At 61.3% G+C, this 14,529-nt stretch overlaps 2 protein-coding genes and 1 long non-coding RNA gene across 3 annotated transcripts; all 3 read left to right on the plus strand.

Moving 5' to 3' along the window:
- Window positions 1–229: 229 nt before the first annotated feature.
- Window positions 230–6,377, plus strand: GAL3ST1 (galactose-3-O-sulfotransferase 1). Its single transcript, XM_010218062.2, has 3 exons — window positions 230–281; window positions 4,049–4,182; window positions 5,201–6,377. Exons 2-3 carry the CDS (start codon window positions 4,058–4,060, stop codon window positions 6,348–6,350), a joined length of 1,275 nt encoding a protein of 424 aa, XP_010216364.1. The 5' UTR covers window positions 230–281; window positions 4,049–4,057; the 3' UTR covers window positions 6,351–6,377.
- A 1,264-nt stretch (window positions 6,378–7,641) lies between these two features.
- Window positions 7,642–10,924, plus strand: LOC148593079 (zona pellucida sperm-binding protein 3-like). Its single transcript, XM_088532255.1, has 4 exons — window positions 7,642–7,654; window positions 9,300–9,496; window positions 10,268–10,334; window positions 10,743–10,924. The coding sequence occupies exons 1-4, from the start codon at window positions 7,642–7,644 to the stop codon at window positions 10,922–10,924; spliced, it is 459 nt and encodes a 152-aa protein (XP_088388381.1).
- Window positions 10,925–11,212: 288 nt separating this feature from the next.
- LOC148593080 (uncharacterized) lies at window positions 11,213–12,298 on the plus strand. Its single transcript, XR_015913806.1, has 3 exons — window positions 11,213–11,251; window positions 11,589–11,680; window positions 12,181–12,298. It is a non-coding gene; the product is annotated as an uncharacterized LOC148593080 (long non-coding RNA).
- The last annotated feature ends 2,231 nt before the right edge of the window (window positions 12,299–14,529 follow it).

Here is a 14,529-nt window from a genome sequence, read left to right on the forward strand (position 1 = left end):
CTGTAAAGGGAGACCTTTTTTTTCCTGTTTTTTTTTTTTTTCTTTCTTTTTCTCTCTTGGGGTTGGCGATCCAGCCCGGTCCCCTTGGGATGGCATAGAGCGCAGGGCAGCGACGGCTGGGTGCGCGCGGGCGGGCCGCTCCGCGCCGGCGCTTGAGGGAGCTGCCCGGCGCCAGCGTATTCCATGTCGGAGCAGCATCTCCCTGCCCTGCCGGCCCCCGCTGCGCCCCGGCGAGCCCAGAAGAGGGAAGAGAGCAGAGAGCAGCGTAAGGATCGGAAAAGGTGCCGGCGGCCGGACCGTGCTGCTGGATGGGGATGCGGGCAGGGCCGGGGCGCAGCGGGGGCCATGGGAGCAGCGCGGGGCCGTGCCGCGTGCCGGGGCCGTGTCCCCTCACTGCGGAGGGGGCTGCTCCGCTCCGGCTGGGAATTTTGCTGGGCGGATGAGGGCCGGCGACACTGCTAACGGGAGCAATGGGTAAAGAGCCTCAATGTCTGCATTTCTACTCCCGCGCTATTAATAATTAAGCCACTCGCTTAAGGCAAAGTCAATAGAGGAGCTGGGCTGAGAAGTGTTTGCAAGAAACACCCCAGAAGTGCCAGCCCGGCTGGAGCCAGCCGTCCACTCGGCATCCTGCAGTGTCGCCGCTCGCGCCATGCGCAGTGAGGCGGCAGCAGCACGGACACGCCGCCCACGGCGCTTGGAGGAACGATGGGCTCGGAAATGCGGCCGAACCTCCCTCTTTGGGCATGGCTGGCGCTGCCCTTTTCTGCTTTCTGCCAGCTGCCTGAAGCCCACAGTTCCCAGGGCATCCCAGGGCAGCTGCTGCCCCTCGGCACTTCCCTCTCCCCGCGGATGGTCCCTGGCGTGGTGCTCGGTGCTCCAGGATGGGTGGTCACCTCCAGGCAAACGTCCCCTTGCCCAGGGCACCTTCATGCTGAAACCGCTGCAGAGCCCTTGGCCAGGTGCACAGGCCACCCGACCACCAGGGCCTGGAGCTGGTGGCACTGCAAGGCCCTTTGCGCCCTGGTGGTGCCCGCGGCGCCTTCCCGATGGCAGAGCCGTTGTCGCTGCAGGGACGGGGCCCGGCCACCGCCACCAAGGGCAGAGGAGCCGACACGCAGGGCCCGCGGTGCCGGCTGCCGGCCGGGCGCCCCGGCGCCGTCCCTGGCGCATTCGCGGTGTTCGTGCCATGGCGGTCGTGGCGGTGTTGGGTGTCGGGACCCGCTGCTGCCGTGCCCGGGTGCCGCTCGCACGCCCATTCATTATTCATGGGGCTGGGAATCGCAGCCGCACAGCGCGAGCCAGCGGCACTGGGCGCTCCACTCGCTGCCCTCCACCCCGCGAAGCAGGGAAGGGGCAGCAGCCGCGCCGGGAGGCCGGGGCGCCCAGCGTGCCAGGGCAGGCGGCACCGGGCCGGGCGCCGCGCAGGAGGGAGCTGCCTGCAGCCTCCATCGGACGGGTAGCGTTTCTGCTTCTTCTTGCCGCGGAAAGCCCAGGAAGGGGCTTGCTGCATGGGGGAGATGCAGCGCTGGGAACCGTGGCTCCAGGGGGGCAGCGGTGCCGCGCGGCTCCTTTAGCCCGCTCGGATGGCAGCCAGGAGCACAGGCCGTGCGGTGCAGGGCACGTGCAGCGGCCAAGGGGCTGCAGGAGGAACCCTCGGTGCGGCAGGACTGGCTGTGCGGGCGGGAGTCACTCTGCTGCCCGCCGCTGCTCCGAGTGCTCTGCCGAAGGGGGCGAAGCGGGGATTAGGGAGCTGCTCAGAGGCTCCAGGCTGAAGCTGGCCCGTAAATACGAAGCGATGGGGCTGCCAAGCGCGATGCCACCCGCAGCTCTTGGCTTTGCCCCCCGGCTTGATGCTTTTTGGCAGCTGCTGCTCGGAGCCCCGCGGGCAGCGCGTCCCTGTGTCCTGCACAGAGGGCAGCCCTGCTGCAATGCGGTGGCTCGCGCGCCAGCAGAGCGGCTCCGGGCTCGGCGGCAGCGCGGACGCGGCGGCTGCGCCGGCAGCCACGCAGGTGCCGGGAGCATCGGGGAGGGGGCGGCAGCGCGGGCTGGGGGCTGCCTGCGCGCGGGCTCGGGGAGGGTCTGCGCCTGTGCGCGGCACGGTGTACGCACAGCAATGGTGTGTGTGTGTGTGTGTGTGCGCGGCACGGTGTGCGCACAGCAATGGTGTGTGTGTGTGTGCGCGGCACGGTGTGCGTGCGTGTGTGCACGGCAGGGACTGCGTGCAGCATGATGTGTGTGTGCAGCACGGTGTGTGCGCGGCACGGTGTACGTGTGTGTGTGCACATGAATGTGCACGGAGCTGTGTGTGCACAGGGCTGTGCATGTTTCCCTGTGCGGGCAGGACGTGTATTCATGTCCCTGTGTGTGGGCACGAGCGTGCATCGATTCGTGCACGTCTGTGCCTCTGTGCCTGCTTGTGTGTGCAGGCGTATGTGTGTGTGTTCACGTCCCTGTGCTTGCACGTGTGCATGCACAGGTCTGTGTGTGTGTGTACGAGTGCCTCGTGCACAGATGCCTGTCTGTGTGTGTGCATGGGTGTGCAGAGATGTGTGTGTCCCTCTGTGCATGCGTGTGTATTCACGAGGCTGCAGCAATGTGTGTTTGTGTTCCTGCATATGCCCCGTTGTGCCTGTTTTCCCAGGGACATGCAGCTGCACAAGTGTCCGTGGATCTGTGGCTTCCCTGCGTGTGCCCACGAGCGTGCAGGGATGGGTGTGTGTCTATGTGCACGTGTATATGTGCACATGGATGTACGGACATACGTGTGCATGGGCACACGTGTGTGTGTGTCCCTCCATGTGCGTGTGTGTATAAGCGCATGCATTTCTGCATGCATGCAGACGTGTGCATGTGTTCCCGTGTGCACGGCCCCAGGGAGCACGTCTGCAGAGCTACGGGCCGTCGTGCCAGAGCTCTTGTGCCCGGGGGGTGCCGAGGGCGTCTCCCGCGCACGGAGCGGTGGGCCCTGCTCAGGCGGGTGCAGCGTTGGGCCCCTCCGTGGTGCAAACCCGCACGGAGCCTCGCTGCGCCGGGGCAGCGCTGCTCCTCTGCATCCACAGCCCTCGGCAGCGCTGGCCTTCAGCGTCTGCCTTCATGCCAGTGTGGCGTAAACACTGGAGATCCAAAGGGAAGAGTTCAGGGGAAGGGAAATCCTTAAAATGCTGCCAATTTGCTCAGCTGTTCGGGGTCACCGCTTCCAAACCCTGCTGTGCAGTAAAAATCCCTGTGCTTTGCTCTGCATTGCCAGAGCAGAGCTGAACCTCTCCTGCATGAATCCGACACCAGCTTCACTGAAATGTTCCCCTTAGAGTCACCTTTGGAAAACTCCTGGCCCTTGCTGGTAATTTTTTCTGGTGCATGGAGGAAGATGCTGGTTCTCCATGAGAGAGGATCCCCGCTTTGCAGCTGGAGATACTCAAACTGTGGCTAGAGAAGTCCCTGAACAACCTGATCTAGCTTTGAAATCGACTCTGATCAAAGGAAGAGGTTGGACCAGAGACCTGTGGAGGTGCCTTGTAACCTCAGTCCTTCTGTGACTCTGAATCACTGAATATCGCTGGCTGGAGCGGAGATCTCTGCCTCCAGCAGTCGCCTATATGGGCTCTAGACTGACAGTAATATTGGCTGAATCCTGCATGGCTCTGCTACCTGTTGAATCCCTTTAGGGAGCAGCTCATTTCTCCCACCTCATTTCTAACCTCATGCTTTTGATTTTTTTGCAAGGGGATTATCTTGCTCTTGTCTTGCTCTGCAAGAATGTCATGGTGTGGGCCAGGCATCCAGCCGTATCGGTAGCAGAGGACATGCCTGGGGACATCGTTCTCCTCTCCCAGAAGCACCTCCATGTCTCCTCTGATGCTTCTTGGGACCTTCTACGCAGCACGATCGCCCTGTGCAATGGCCTTATTTGAGTATCATTTGACTTAGGATTGTGTCTTACATGATCCCTCAATCTGCTGCCTTCCCCCGGTCTGTCCATCTCTCCGTCTCACCTCCCTGGATTGTCCTTGGCTTTACTAACGCCTCTGCTATCCCTCACTTGCAGGTGACCACAATGTTGCACTATGGGAAGAACTGGAGGTCCATGTGTAAGGGGCTCGTCCTGGGAACACTCCTGACCAGCTTCATGCTGCTCCTCTACTCCTATGCCGTCCCGCCGCTGCAAGTCAGCATGACAGAGTAAGTGCCTGTCCTGCACACACAGCCCAGCACGTCCACGGTGGGATGGCAAAGGTGGCCTTGGCCCCTAGGACAACCTGCTGGGTCCCAACAGGGTGCCAGCTCAGACCGTGGCTAGGCAGAGGGGCAGCTGCTTTCCATGGGCTGCCAACACATCCAGCATAAACATATACATTTAGGCTTAATAAACGTGTTATATAGACACCCTTTACCGTCGGGTTTGTCCTCCAAAATCACGGCAGAAACACTGCCACATGTGTAACACTGCCTCACACAGGAGTGGTGACAGGTAAGTTCAATGTCCTTTGCATAGGGACCTTGCAAAGACGTTAGGTCATTCTTCAGGGTGAGTAGCTCCGCATAAAAATGTGCTGCTGAACAGCCTGGGCGCTGTGGCTGCTGCTGCTGCTGCCGTGTTGGTGCTGCTGACTGCAGGGTTGGAGCTGGATAACGTGACCGCAGCGGAAGGGCTCCCGTGCTCCCTGCAGCCTGGGTCTGGGAAGGGAGTGGAGACACCGCTGTGCCTTCCTGCACGGTGTCCCCCAGCTACCCGGAGGGAAGGGGCCCCTCCTGCTTGGGCTGCGCTGGTGGAAATGGGGACTAACCCCAGTGAAGGCCCTGCTGATCCCTGTAACGGCCCTTCCTCGGAGGCCACACGAGGCTGGGGTCGTTATGATGCAGTCAGCTCTTCCTAGCTCCCTAGGGGCAGCCATGCGGGAGTGAGGAGCCCAACGGGATCTTCAGCAGGATGCTCCAGGGCATCCCCAAAGAGGGCAGTTTCTGTCCAAAGGCAGGCCCCTCTCCACCAGCGTGGCTGCTAGTCGACATTGCACGCCGTGAAGAGAGGCTGGGGCTGCTTCTGGTGCTGCGGGCTGTGCAGAGCAGCACAGCAGCCTCTTCCCCAGGGCTGTGGGCCAAGCACCCTTCCCCAGCACCGAGCTCCTTTGGAAAAGAAGCTCCTTGGAACTGGGGGCCAAGCCAGCCTCACCAGGGTGTCCTGTTTTTTTCTTTCCACCAGGATCCCTATCCCTTATTCCTGCTCTTCCTACCCAGCCCAGGCCAAGGTGCCAACAGAGGCAAATGGCACCCGTGGCTCTCGAGGACAAGGCTGTCGGCCCAAGATGGACATTATGTTCATGAAGACACACAAGACAGCCAGCAGCACCATCCTCAACATCCTCTTCCGCTTCGGAGAGAAGCACCGCCTCAAATTTGCCTTTCCCAATGGCCGCAATGACTTCTACTACCCCTCCTACTTCGAGCGGAGCCAGGTGCAGCATTATCAGCCGGGTATGTGCTTCAACATCATCTGCAACCACATGCGCTTCCACTACGACGAGGTGCGCAAGCTCCTGCCAGCCGACACCGTCTTCCTCACGGTGCTGCGGGACCCTGCCTACCTCTTCGAGTCTTCTTTCCACTACTTCTGGCGTGTCATCCCCTTCACCTGGAAGCTGACGGGGGAGGACAAGCTGGCAGAGTTCCTCCGGGACCCCTGGCATTACTATGACCCGAATGGGTTCAATGCTCACTACCTCCAGAACCTGCTTTTCTTTGACTTGGGCTATGACAACAACATGAATGCCAATAGCCCGCTCGTGGAGCAGTACTTCCAAGAGATAGATCAGCGCTTCCATCTAGTCATGTTGCTCGAGTACTTTGATGAATCCCTGGTGCTGCTGAAGGACCTGCTGTGCTGGGAGCTCGAAGACATCCTCTACTTCAAGCTCAACGCTCGGAAGGGCTCCACTGTCTCCAGACTGACACCTGAGCTCTATGAGAAGGCTACTTCTTGGAACCTCATCGATGCCAAACTCTATCGCTATTTTAATGCCACTTTCTGGCATAAGGTGGATATCTATGGGAGGGAACGAATGGCAAAGGATGTGGCCGAGCTGCAGCAGGCGAACGAGAAGATGAAAAGTATCTGCATTGATGGGGGTCACCCTGTGGACGCCAGTGCCATCCAGGAGTCCTCCATGCAGCCTTGGCAGCCACTGGGGGAAAAATCCATCCTGGGCTACAACTTGAAGAAAAAGATCAACAAGAAGCACCGGAAGCTGTGCCGCAAGATGCTGACACCTGAAATCCAGTACCTGACGGACCTGGGGGTCAACCTCTGGATCACCAAGCTGTGGAGCCGTGTGCGAGACTTCCTGAAGTGGTAGGCATGGAAGGGCAGCCCATCTTCCCCTCCCCACCCAAAGAAAGAACCAGGTGCTTTCATTTTCTTACTTCGTGATATCTTTTGGTTGGACTTGAACTGGCTTGAGACTCCTGCAGGGAATGCAGTTCTTCTCCCCGAAGCCCTGGGCACCCAAGCAGGACAGACCTTGCACAGCCCTCTGTGAGCCTCGTTTGGAGCCCCGCTTGGAAGGGAGGCCGGAGGGAAGCGCTGCTGCTCCATGGGGCTGCCCGTGCGCCTTTGTGCCTCGGCCTCCTCGACAGCTCGCACCCACAGCCCGCAGCAGCCGTGTGCAGACCAGGTCGTAGCCACTGTCAGCAACAGGTTCTTCAGGGATTATGCGGGTTTTTCGTTCCTGGAGAATCTGTTTCTTCCTTCCATGCAGAAGGGCAGCATTTGTGACAGACGGGTCCCCGTCAGCTCCTCCTCGCAGGACCAGTGACGGGTCCTCTCGGCGGAGGTCGCTCAGGGGAGCAAGAGCGGGCGCTGGCGGCTGCGTGCGCCGACGTGTCGCAAGGGCGGCGAGCTCCAGGGAAGACGTGTCGGCTTCGCTCGCGCCCCTCGGTGCAGTATGTGTCCGTGTGCAAGGGGACAGACAGGGGACCGCGAGGCTCCGGCTGGTGCCCCGCACATTCGGCTGAGCTGGAGCGCTGGGGTCGGGCCAGGAATTTGTTTGGCCCAATTCGGTGCCCCACATGCCCTGCGTTCATGCCTGCCCATCCTGAGGCAGCTCTATGGTGGCCTGGGGACACTGTGGGCCGGGGGAGGCTGCAGCCCTTCCCCATGCTGATGCTGCCTGGGGACCCTGTGTCCTGAGTGCCCTGCCCCAGGAGCTTTTTCCTCAAGCCCCCATCGTGCAGCCCGTTCCCAAGCCCTCCACGCTGCTCAGCCCAGTCCCGGCCCCAGCTCCGCAGGCGCGTCGAGTGCTCAGTCCTCAGCCGGTCCTTGCCTGCGGGTCCAGGTAATGCTACCAACACAGAGCCAGCCAAAAGACTTACCAGATCTGTAGCATCATCAACACTTGAGCTTCAAGAATGTAAAAAAAACACCCTGAAATCCCAGAGCTGCCCAAAGGGGCTGGCAGTCCTTCCGCGCAGCAGCTGGGGGCTTGTGGGGATGAAGGGGAGGCGCCAGCGTCACAGCGTGAGGACAGTTGTCCCCAGCCCCACACCCTGCCCCACGGCAGCTGCCCCCGGCCGGGCAGCACCCGGCCAGCCAGTCGTCCCAGTTAGAGGGCCCTGCAATGCCAGTCCCCCCTAGGGAGGCACTGGGAGATGACGGGGTCTGGTGAGAGCTGGAGCGGGCACAGGGGGCCGGGGGGTGCCGGGCAGCAGCAGTGAGTGCCCGAGGGGCCGCGACGCAGCGTGGGGCGGCCCCGGGCAGAGCAGCCTGCGGCACCAGGGTTGTGCCCTGCTGCAGCGCCAGGGCAGAGCAGGGACCCAGGGGAGCTCCGCGGAGAGCACGAAGCCCATGGCACCCACCGGTGCTCGGCCTGGGGCGCAGTGAAGGCGGCGGCGCGAAGCAGAGCCACGTCCTGCAGAGCGCGGCGGAGGCGGCCCGGGCCGCGGCGGCTCTGCGGGGCCGGGTCCTGTCCGGGGCCAGGAGGAGATGCCGTGGGGCGATGCTGTGGGGGCGATGCTGGGGACAATGCCGCAGGGCAATGCTGGGGATGATACTGGGGGCGATGCCACGGGGTGGTGCTGCAGGGTGATGCTGCGGGTGACGCTGCAGCCTGCTGTGGCAGCGGAGCGGAGCAGGACCCGCGCGCGGCCCCGCGCTGCCCCCTCCCCAGCGGCCTCCTGGCCACCCTGCAGCAAGAGTGACCCGTCCCCAGTCTCCACAGTGTCCCCCCCGGGCAGCGCGACGTGGCCCATGGAGCCAGCAGGGTCCCCTCGGGGCGGCTGGTGGCCCCGTGCAGCCCCAGCGCCAGTCCCCGAAGGGCACGTGGGTCCCGTTCTGCTCTGTTCGCAAGGAGGAGAAATAAAAAGCAATTCTACTTTTGTAAAATAAGTGTATTGTATATTTGGCAGTTTTTAATATAAGAACCGTCCAGCTGGTCTACGTTGGTCTCGTTCTTCTATGTGGGGAGGGAGGACAGGGACCGACAGAGCCGCGCTGGGCCCCCAGCGCCAGCCCTCACCAGGCACCGTGACGTGGCCCTGACACCCGCCTGTCCCCAGAGCCGCCAGGAGCTGCCATCACCCTGTCCACGGTGCTTTGCTGGTAGCGGCCCCCTGGCGCCAGCGTCCCAGCCAGCGCGGCCCCACGCGCGCCCGGTGCTCGGCCCTGCCGGTGCCGGCCCCCGGCCACCGCGGGCTGCTCTGCTGGTGTCCCCAGGCCTCGGGGACCAGCGATGTTGCTGCTTCCCAGCCTTCCCATGCAGCTTTCTGTTCTCCCCCATCCCACTGAGGAGTCCAAGCAGCCACCAGCCTCACCAGGCCTGCAGCCAACCCCCGCCAGGAGCTCAGCAGGCCTGACGGGTCGGGGATGGCCCTTCCTGCAGGCCGGGAGCCGCCGGCTGCAGGGAGAGACCAGGTAACTCGCGGCAGCTGTGAGGCTCCTGGCACGCAGAGGCCGAGCCCACACGCGTCGGCGCAGGTGCCTATATAGCCTGTGCTGGGCCAGGCCCTGCCCTGGGTGCTATGGGGCTGTGCAGGGGGTGCCTGGGGGTGCTGATGGCCTGCAGGGTGCTGCTCGCTGCTGGGAGAGGTGCGCGGGGCCTCCTTGGAGGCTGGAGCTGGCCCCGGGGCTCCCGGGCCTGGCAGGGACGGCTGTGCTGGCAGCAGGGGGGTCCCTGCTTGCCGTGGCTCCTGCTCCCTCCCTGCTTTTCCCCTTTCTCTTTTGGGGTGTCTGTCAAAACCTGAAAACACCATTGGTGGTTTTGGGGGGCTTCTCTAGCAGTGCATGTGTCACTGTGCTCTCTTCCACCCAGCACCCCTGGGCTCGGTCTCTTACGAGTGTGATGGAGCCAGCGTTGACCTGTCCGTGCAGTGGGAGCCCTGGGGACAGGGGCTCACGCTGGACCCGTGGTCACTGCGCCTGGGCAGCTGCCCCCCGTCCGGCATCGACAGCCAGCGGGGTCTCCTGCGCTTCCAGTATGAGACGAAGGAGTGCGGCTTCTCTCGCCTGGTGAGTCAGGATGCTTTGGGGGGTGAAGTTGGGAGCCTGGGGGGTCAAGGAGGGGTGTTCTCAGAGGGTCTGGAGAAGAAAGATGCTCCTCTAGCTGTGGAGACTCTTCACACTGGAGCCACCAGCCCAGACTCATGGGCTGGTTGTCCAGAAAGGACAAGTCCTGGATGGCCTTTGACCTCTTTGCTGGTCATAGAGGTGGTTGATGTGCATCCTGGCTGGTCCTGAAACCTCTGCTCGGTGGGGATGAGCCATCTTGGGATGCCACCACGCAGTGGTGGAACCCACCCAGTGGAGAAGCTGAGACCAAGGGGTGCTCTGACCTCTGCTGTCCCTGCTGCCCACAGGTATCTGGGGACCTGGTAGAGCACTTTGCAGACCTGCGGTACTGGCCACCCTATGGCAAGGGCAGCTATTATTCGAGTCCGTTTGTTGAGAGGATCAGCTGCATTTGCCGTGGGTAGGTGGGCAGGTCGCTGGGTTTTCTGGTTCCTGGGTGTCCCATCGGTGCCACATGGGCAGCAGCTGTGACCTCTGCACTGCACATACGGAGAACAGCCCTGTGGCAAGGTCTGGGATGTGACCAAGGGGGGGAAAGGCACCAAGGACATCCTTCAGGGTGGGACGGGAAGCTGAGAGCTGGGAAGAGTTCTGGGCTGGTGCAGGCAAATTTCTTGCCATCGGCTGGTCAGAGATGGGGAGCCAGGATGTGCCGAATGTGCTGCCCTAATGAGACCCTCTCCTAGGGGACACCACGCGCCTCCTGTGCAGGCCGCCCCCGTGAGGGGCCAGCTCTCTGCCTCGGGGGTGCTGCCGCTCTCTGTGACCCTGCTGAATGGTAAGAGCATCCCTCTTGGCCACAGCAGTGCTGTGCCAGCCAGACTGTGCCCAGCACTTCTAGGAGACTCCTCAAGACCGAAGAGTTCTTAGTGGCTTCCCACAGAGCCTCACACTTGCAGATTACTGGCCTTGTTGAAGCATCTATCGGGATGTGAGTCCCCTTTGCTCTAGGTCAGGGATGCATCTTCCTCAAGCAAACAGGTGAAGAGGATGGGTACCAGGCTGCCTTGCGCAGGGTGGGAAGTGTCTCCCTCCTCAAAATGAGTTAGTAGGAAAATCCTCCCCAGCCTCAAAATAACATGGGATCTTAGAAGGGCACCAAGCAGGTGGCTTGTCCCAGTACAGCGTGTTCAGTCTGCCAGTACTCGTTCAAACAAACACTAACTTGTGTGCTCGCTGACCACAGACCTCGGCGTCCCACCAGACCCGCCGGTCTTCCTGCTGGGCTCGCGCATCCAGCTCAGGTTTGCTGTGGCGAGGCACTTCCACCAGCCCCTGCAGATATTTGTGGATGAGTGTGTGGCCACTGCGGCTCCAGAGCTGCATGAGTCCCAGAGGAAGCACACTATTATCACAAACCACGGGTGAGTACCATGAAGGTCTAGGCATTGTCTGCTATAGACTGATTGGTAGTGAGGCCAGGAAAGGCCAAAGGAAACTTGTTGGGACAGTCGAGCAGCTCTGAAAGCTTAGCATGGACACATGCCACTGGCATGTCCTTGGGCTGGCTTCAGCCAAAGGAAGTGGGGGACAAGTGGAATGTTGGCTATGGTGATTGCAGGGCTAACCAGTCTCTCTGGTTCCAGGTGCCTTGTGGAGGGAAAGGTGGCAAACTCCCATTACTTGCCAAGAGCAGCCCCTGAAGTTCTCCAGCTCTCCTTGCAGGCCTTTGAGTTTGTTGGTGCAGGCTCCGATGTGAGTAAACAAGTTGGGTCAGGAAAAGGTTTGAGGGGCTTTGAAGCCTCTAGCGTTGCTGGAGTCACAGCAAGGAGACTTTGATATTCCTGCTGGAAAGCTGGCCGCCATGGGGGAAGGTGGCAGCACTCAGCCCTGGATTTCCTTGTCATTTCAAGCATGACTGGGAAGAAGTCCTGCATCTCCTGTGGAGTGCCAGATCGCTGAGCAGCAACCCCAAGGCCACCAGCTGTGGCTACAGCAGGGCTGGCCTTCGTCCCGGTCTCTGTCCATCCCTGCAGAGACTAAGACCTCTAGCTTGAGAGGTCTGCCCACATCCTTATCTCTTCCCTTGCAGATCTACCTCCACTGCCAAGTGTTTGTGTGGGACCCCGCACTACATGCAGATGCCACCAGGAAGGCCTGTTCCTTTCGCAGGGATATGGCCAGGTACAGACCTGTGGGAAAATCCTGGCTTCCAAGAAGGGAGCCTTGATTGGCCCTCCTTGTAGGGCTGTCCCAGGTAGCACTAAGCCACGTGTGCCTCTGCGGAGTCCCTGAGCTCTGCCGCTGGTGGAGTTTGCCCCATCCCCATGAGTAGCATCTGGGGCTTTCAACAGCACTTGCTTTCCTCCATCCAACACACTGTGAAGCAACAAGAATGGCTGGTACTGGTGTGGAATCAAGACCCAAATGGTCAGGCTGAAGCAGAGCTGCCAGCACTCTCTATTCCACTTGTCCCTACAGTGCAAGGAGGTGCGGGGGACTCCCTGCCCTGTCACTGTGGTCACCATCCCTCAGCTGCTTGTGGTGCTGCTCAGGGACATAAGGCAGGTGCTGGGGATGAGCTCCCTGCAGTATCTCCAAGTCCCCACCACCCACAGGATCTCCTGTGATGTGCTCCATGCTGGGCACAGCAGCATCTCACTGGTCCCTGTGCTGACTCCTAGGTGGGAGCTCCTGGATGACCCCTTTGCAAACTCTGTGTGTGACTGCTGTGACCACCATTGCCCTGACACCAGCTCTCGGGCCAGGAGAGACCTGCACAGTGAGGACCTCCCAGCAGCCTGGGATGCTGAGGGTGAGCCATGGATTCCCATGGGTTGAGAAACCTGGAGTGCCTGCCTTTCCCTGCCCACCTGACTCCCGTGGGAAGCAACAAAGAGTATCCTGGGTGCAGAGACCCTTCAGGTCCCTATGGATGGTGTCACCTTCTTGATGGAGCAGGAGGAGCTGTGCTGGGGATGGCATGTTGGCTTGAGGCCATGGATGTGGCAAGGCAGCCCCGGGGAGGGGGCCTAGGCCAGAGCTTGTGGGGGAGGCAGAACGCAGCTCAAGGAGTCGGAGTTCACTGCCCACAGCCCAGTGAAGGCTTCTTCCTTTCACAGGCACCTTGGATGAAGACCAGCTTGTACACAGCATCCTCATCGGTCCTCTCAAAGTGCAGGGCCCAGCGCCAGCGTCTGGCAGCACCACCCTGGGCCCCACCAGCCCTGCTGCTGTGGGCAGTGGTGGAGGTTCAGGGGGTCCTACATTAGCATGGCCAAGTGGCAGGGGGTGACTGCAGCCACCTCCTGCTGCCTTGGGATATCCCAGCTCCTGGGATGCCACAAGCTCCCTCTGAGTACCAGGGCCTGCCGAGGGCCTTTGCTCCCTGTCTTGCAGAGAAAGCAAGGTTTGGCTGTGTGCTCAGACACACACGTATCCCTCCTCTGCCAGCTGTGGGTGCTGCAGTGCTGGCTGCTCCGCTCCAAGGCTGGACCAGCACCACTTGTTCCTTGCCTCTGTTCAGTGCCAAGGAAGATGTAAAAAGTCCTATTAAACTCATTCCACACTTGGACCATGTGTGTAAATACTTTGGGTGCAGCAGGGTGCTGGTGGGGGGCTCCAAGCCTGGAGGGGCTGACCTGCCTCTGCCTGTCCCTTGGAAGAGGGTTGTGCCTGTCCTGGCTACCCACAGGTCCTGCATGGTACAACACTTGCCACCTAATAGCCATGACTGCCCCCAGGCTGGCCTGGCTCAACCCCAAGCATGGTGAGATCCTGTGTTCCTGCCCTCACCTGGTGCTCACGGTGTGATGCGCTGGGCTTTGTGTGCCCATCAAAGCCAGGGATGGGAGCCTTGTGGTGGGGTAGGTCACCTGCAGCAGGGAGAGGTCCTGGAGGTGCCTCATGGGCTGCACCCGCACTGGGGTCCCTCCTAGGCAGGAGAAGACAACTGAGCACCCTGGGGCTCAGCCCCTGCTACAGCCTACGTTTCTGGAGGGTGGGAGAGCCGGGTGCTTGCAGGTGCCTTGGTCTGTCCTGGGGCTTTGAGGCCAGCTGAGGGCACGAGGAGCCACAGTGGAGGGTCAGGTCTCCAAGCTGCCTGGGTCGCTCCTGCCCCTGGGGAGCAGTGAGGAGCAAGGGCCATGACAGAGCACGGTGCAAGCCAGGTGCTGGGCATGGTGGTCCCCAAAATCCAGGCAGACACAGTCCCCTGAGCGGCCCAAGGAGAAGGGCCCTGGGAGGCCCTGCTGAGCACAGCTGGTTTTAAATAAATGTGGCCTCATCCTTCCCATAGCACCGAAAACCCTCTAGGGTTGTGTAGGGCCATGTTCCCATGGTGTGACCACAGTGGAGAGCTGTGACCCAGCACACCAAGAGAGCCCGGGACCTGCAGGGATCTACCCAGACCACCCCAGTGTGACACAGAGGAGGGACATTGCTCTGCTGCCACCACAGTGGGGCTGGACACAGCTAGGCCATGGACCCTGACACCTAGAGAGGGCTCCCAGAAAGGACCAGGGGACTCCCCAGCCTCCCCCATCCCTGTGGCTCACAGTTGTGCTATGGGGCTGCGAATTTGTCAGCTCGTTGCTTTGTGAGAAGGCCCATCCTGGCAGAGCACCCACCTGGGCCTTATTTGCACCCAGCGCTGGGCTTTTTAAAGGCCCCCAGGTGTGGGAGGCTGGAAGGTCTCTGTGAGGATGGGGTCTTGCTGGTTTGTGCTGGTGTGTGGAGCTGTGCTGGGGGTGGCAGGTGAGAGAGGATGGGAGCCCTGTGCCACAGCCTCTGCAGCCTCCTGGGCACCCTGTGCCCCTTGTGCTGGGGCTGCTGGTCTCTGCAGGGCTGCCAGGGGCTGCTGCAAATGCAGTACTGCCCAAGGCAGCTGCTGCCAGGGTAGATGCAGGCCAGGTGCCCTGCTCTGAGCCCCCAGGGATCGGATCCAGGCACCCTTGCTGTGCCTGGGATGTGCTGCTCATGCTGCTGCGTTCTCGGCTCTTCATCCTGTCAGCTGAACTCTCCCCGCTCGCTGC

This window comes from Tinamus guttatus, unplaced genomic scaffold (assembly GCF_059628265.1).
Source record: "Tinamus guttatus ecotype Peru unplaced genomic scaffold, ASM5962826v1 Tinamus_guttatus_pri_ptg000459l, whole genome shotgun sequence".
Lineage (NCBI taxonomy): Eukaryota > Metazoa > Chordata > Aves > Tinamiformes > Tinamidae > Tinamus > Tinamus guttatus.

Coding starts and splice junctions, on each gene's coding strand:
- GAL3ST1 (XM_010218062.2), top strand. CDS start 4,058: ATGTTGCACTATGGGAAGAACTGGAGGTCCATGTGTAAGGGGCTCGTC. Junction 4,183..5,200: donor CTGCAAGTCAGCATGACAGA/GTAAGTGCCTGT, acceptor TCTTTCCACCAG/GATCCCTATCCCTTATTCCT.
- LOC148593079 (XM_088532255.1), top strand. Junction 9,497..10,267: donor AGTGCGGCTTCTCTCGCCTG/GTGAGTCAGGAT, acceptor CCTCCTGTGCAG/GCCGCCCCCGTGAGGGGCCA. Junction 10,335..10,742: donor CTCTGTGACCCTGCTGAATG/GTAAGAGCATCC, acceptor CGCTGACCACAG/ACCTCGGCGTCCCACCAGAC.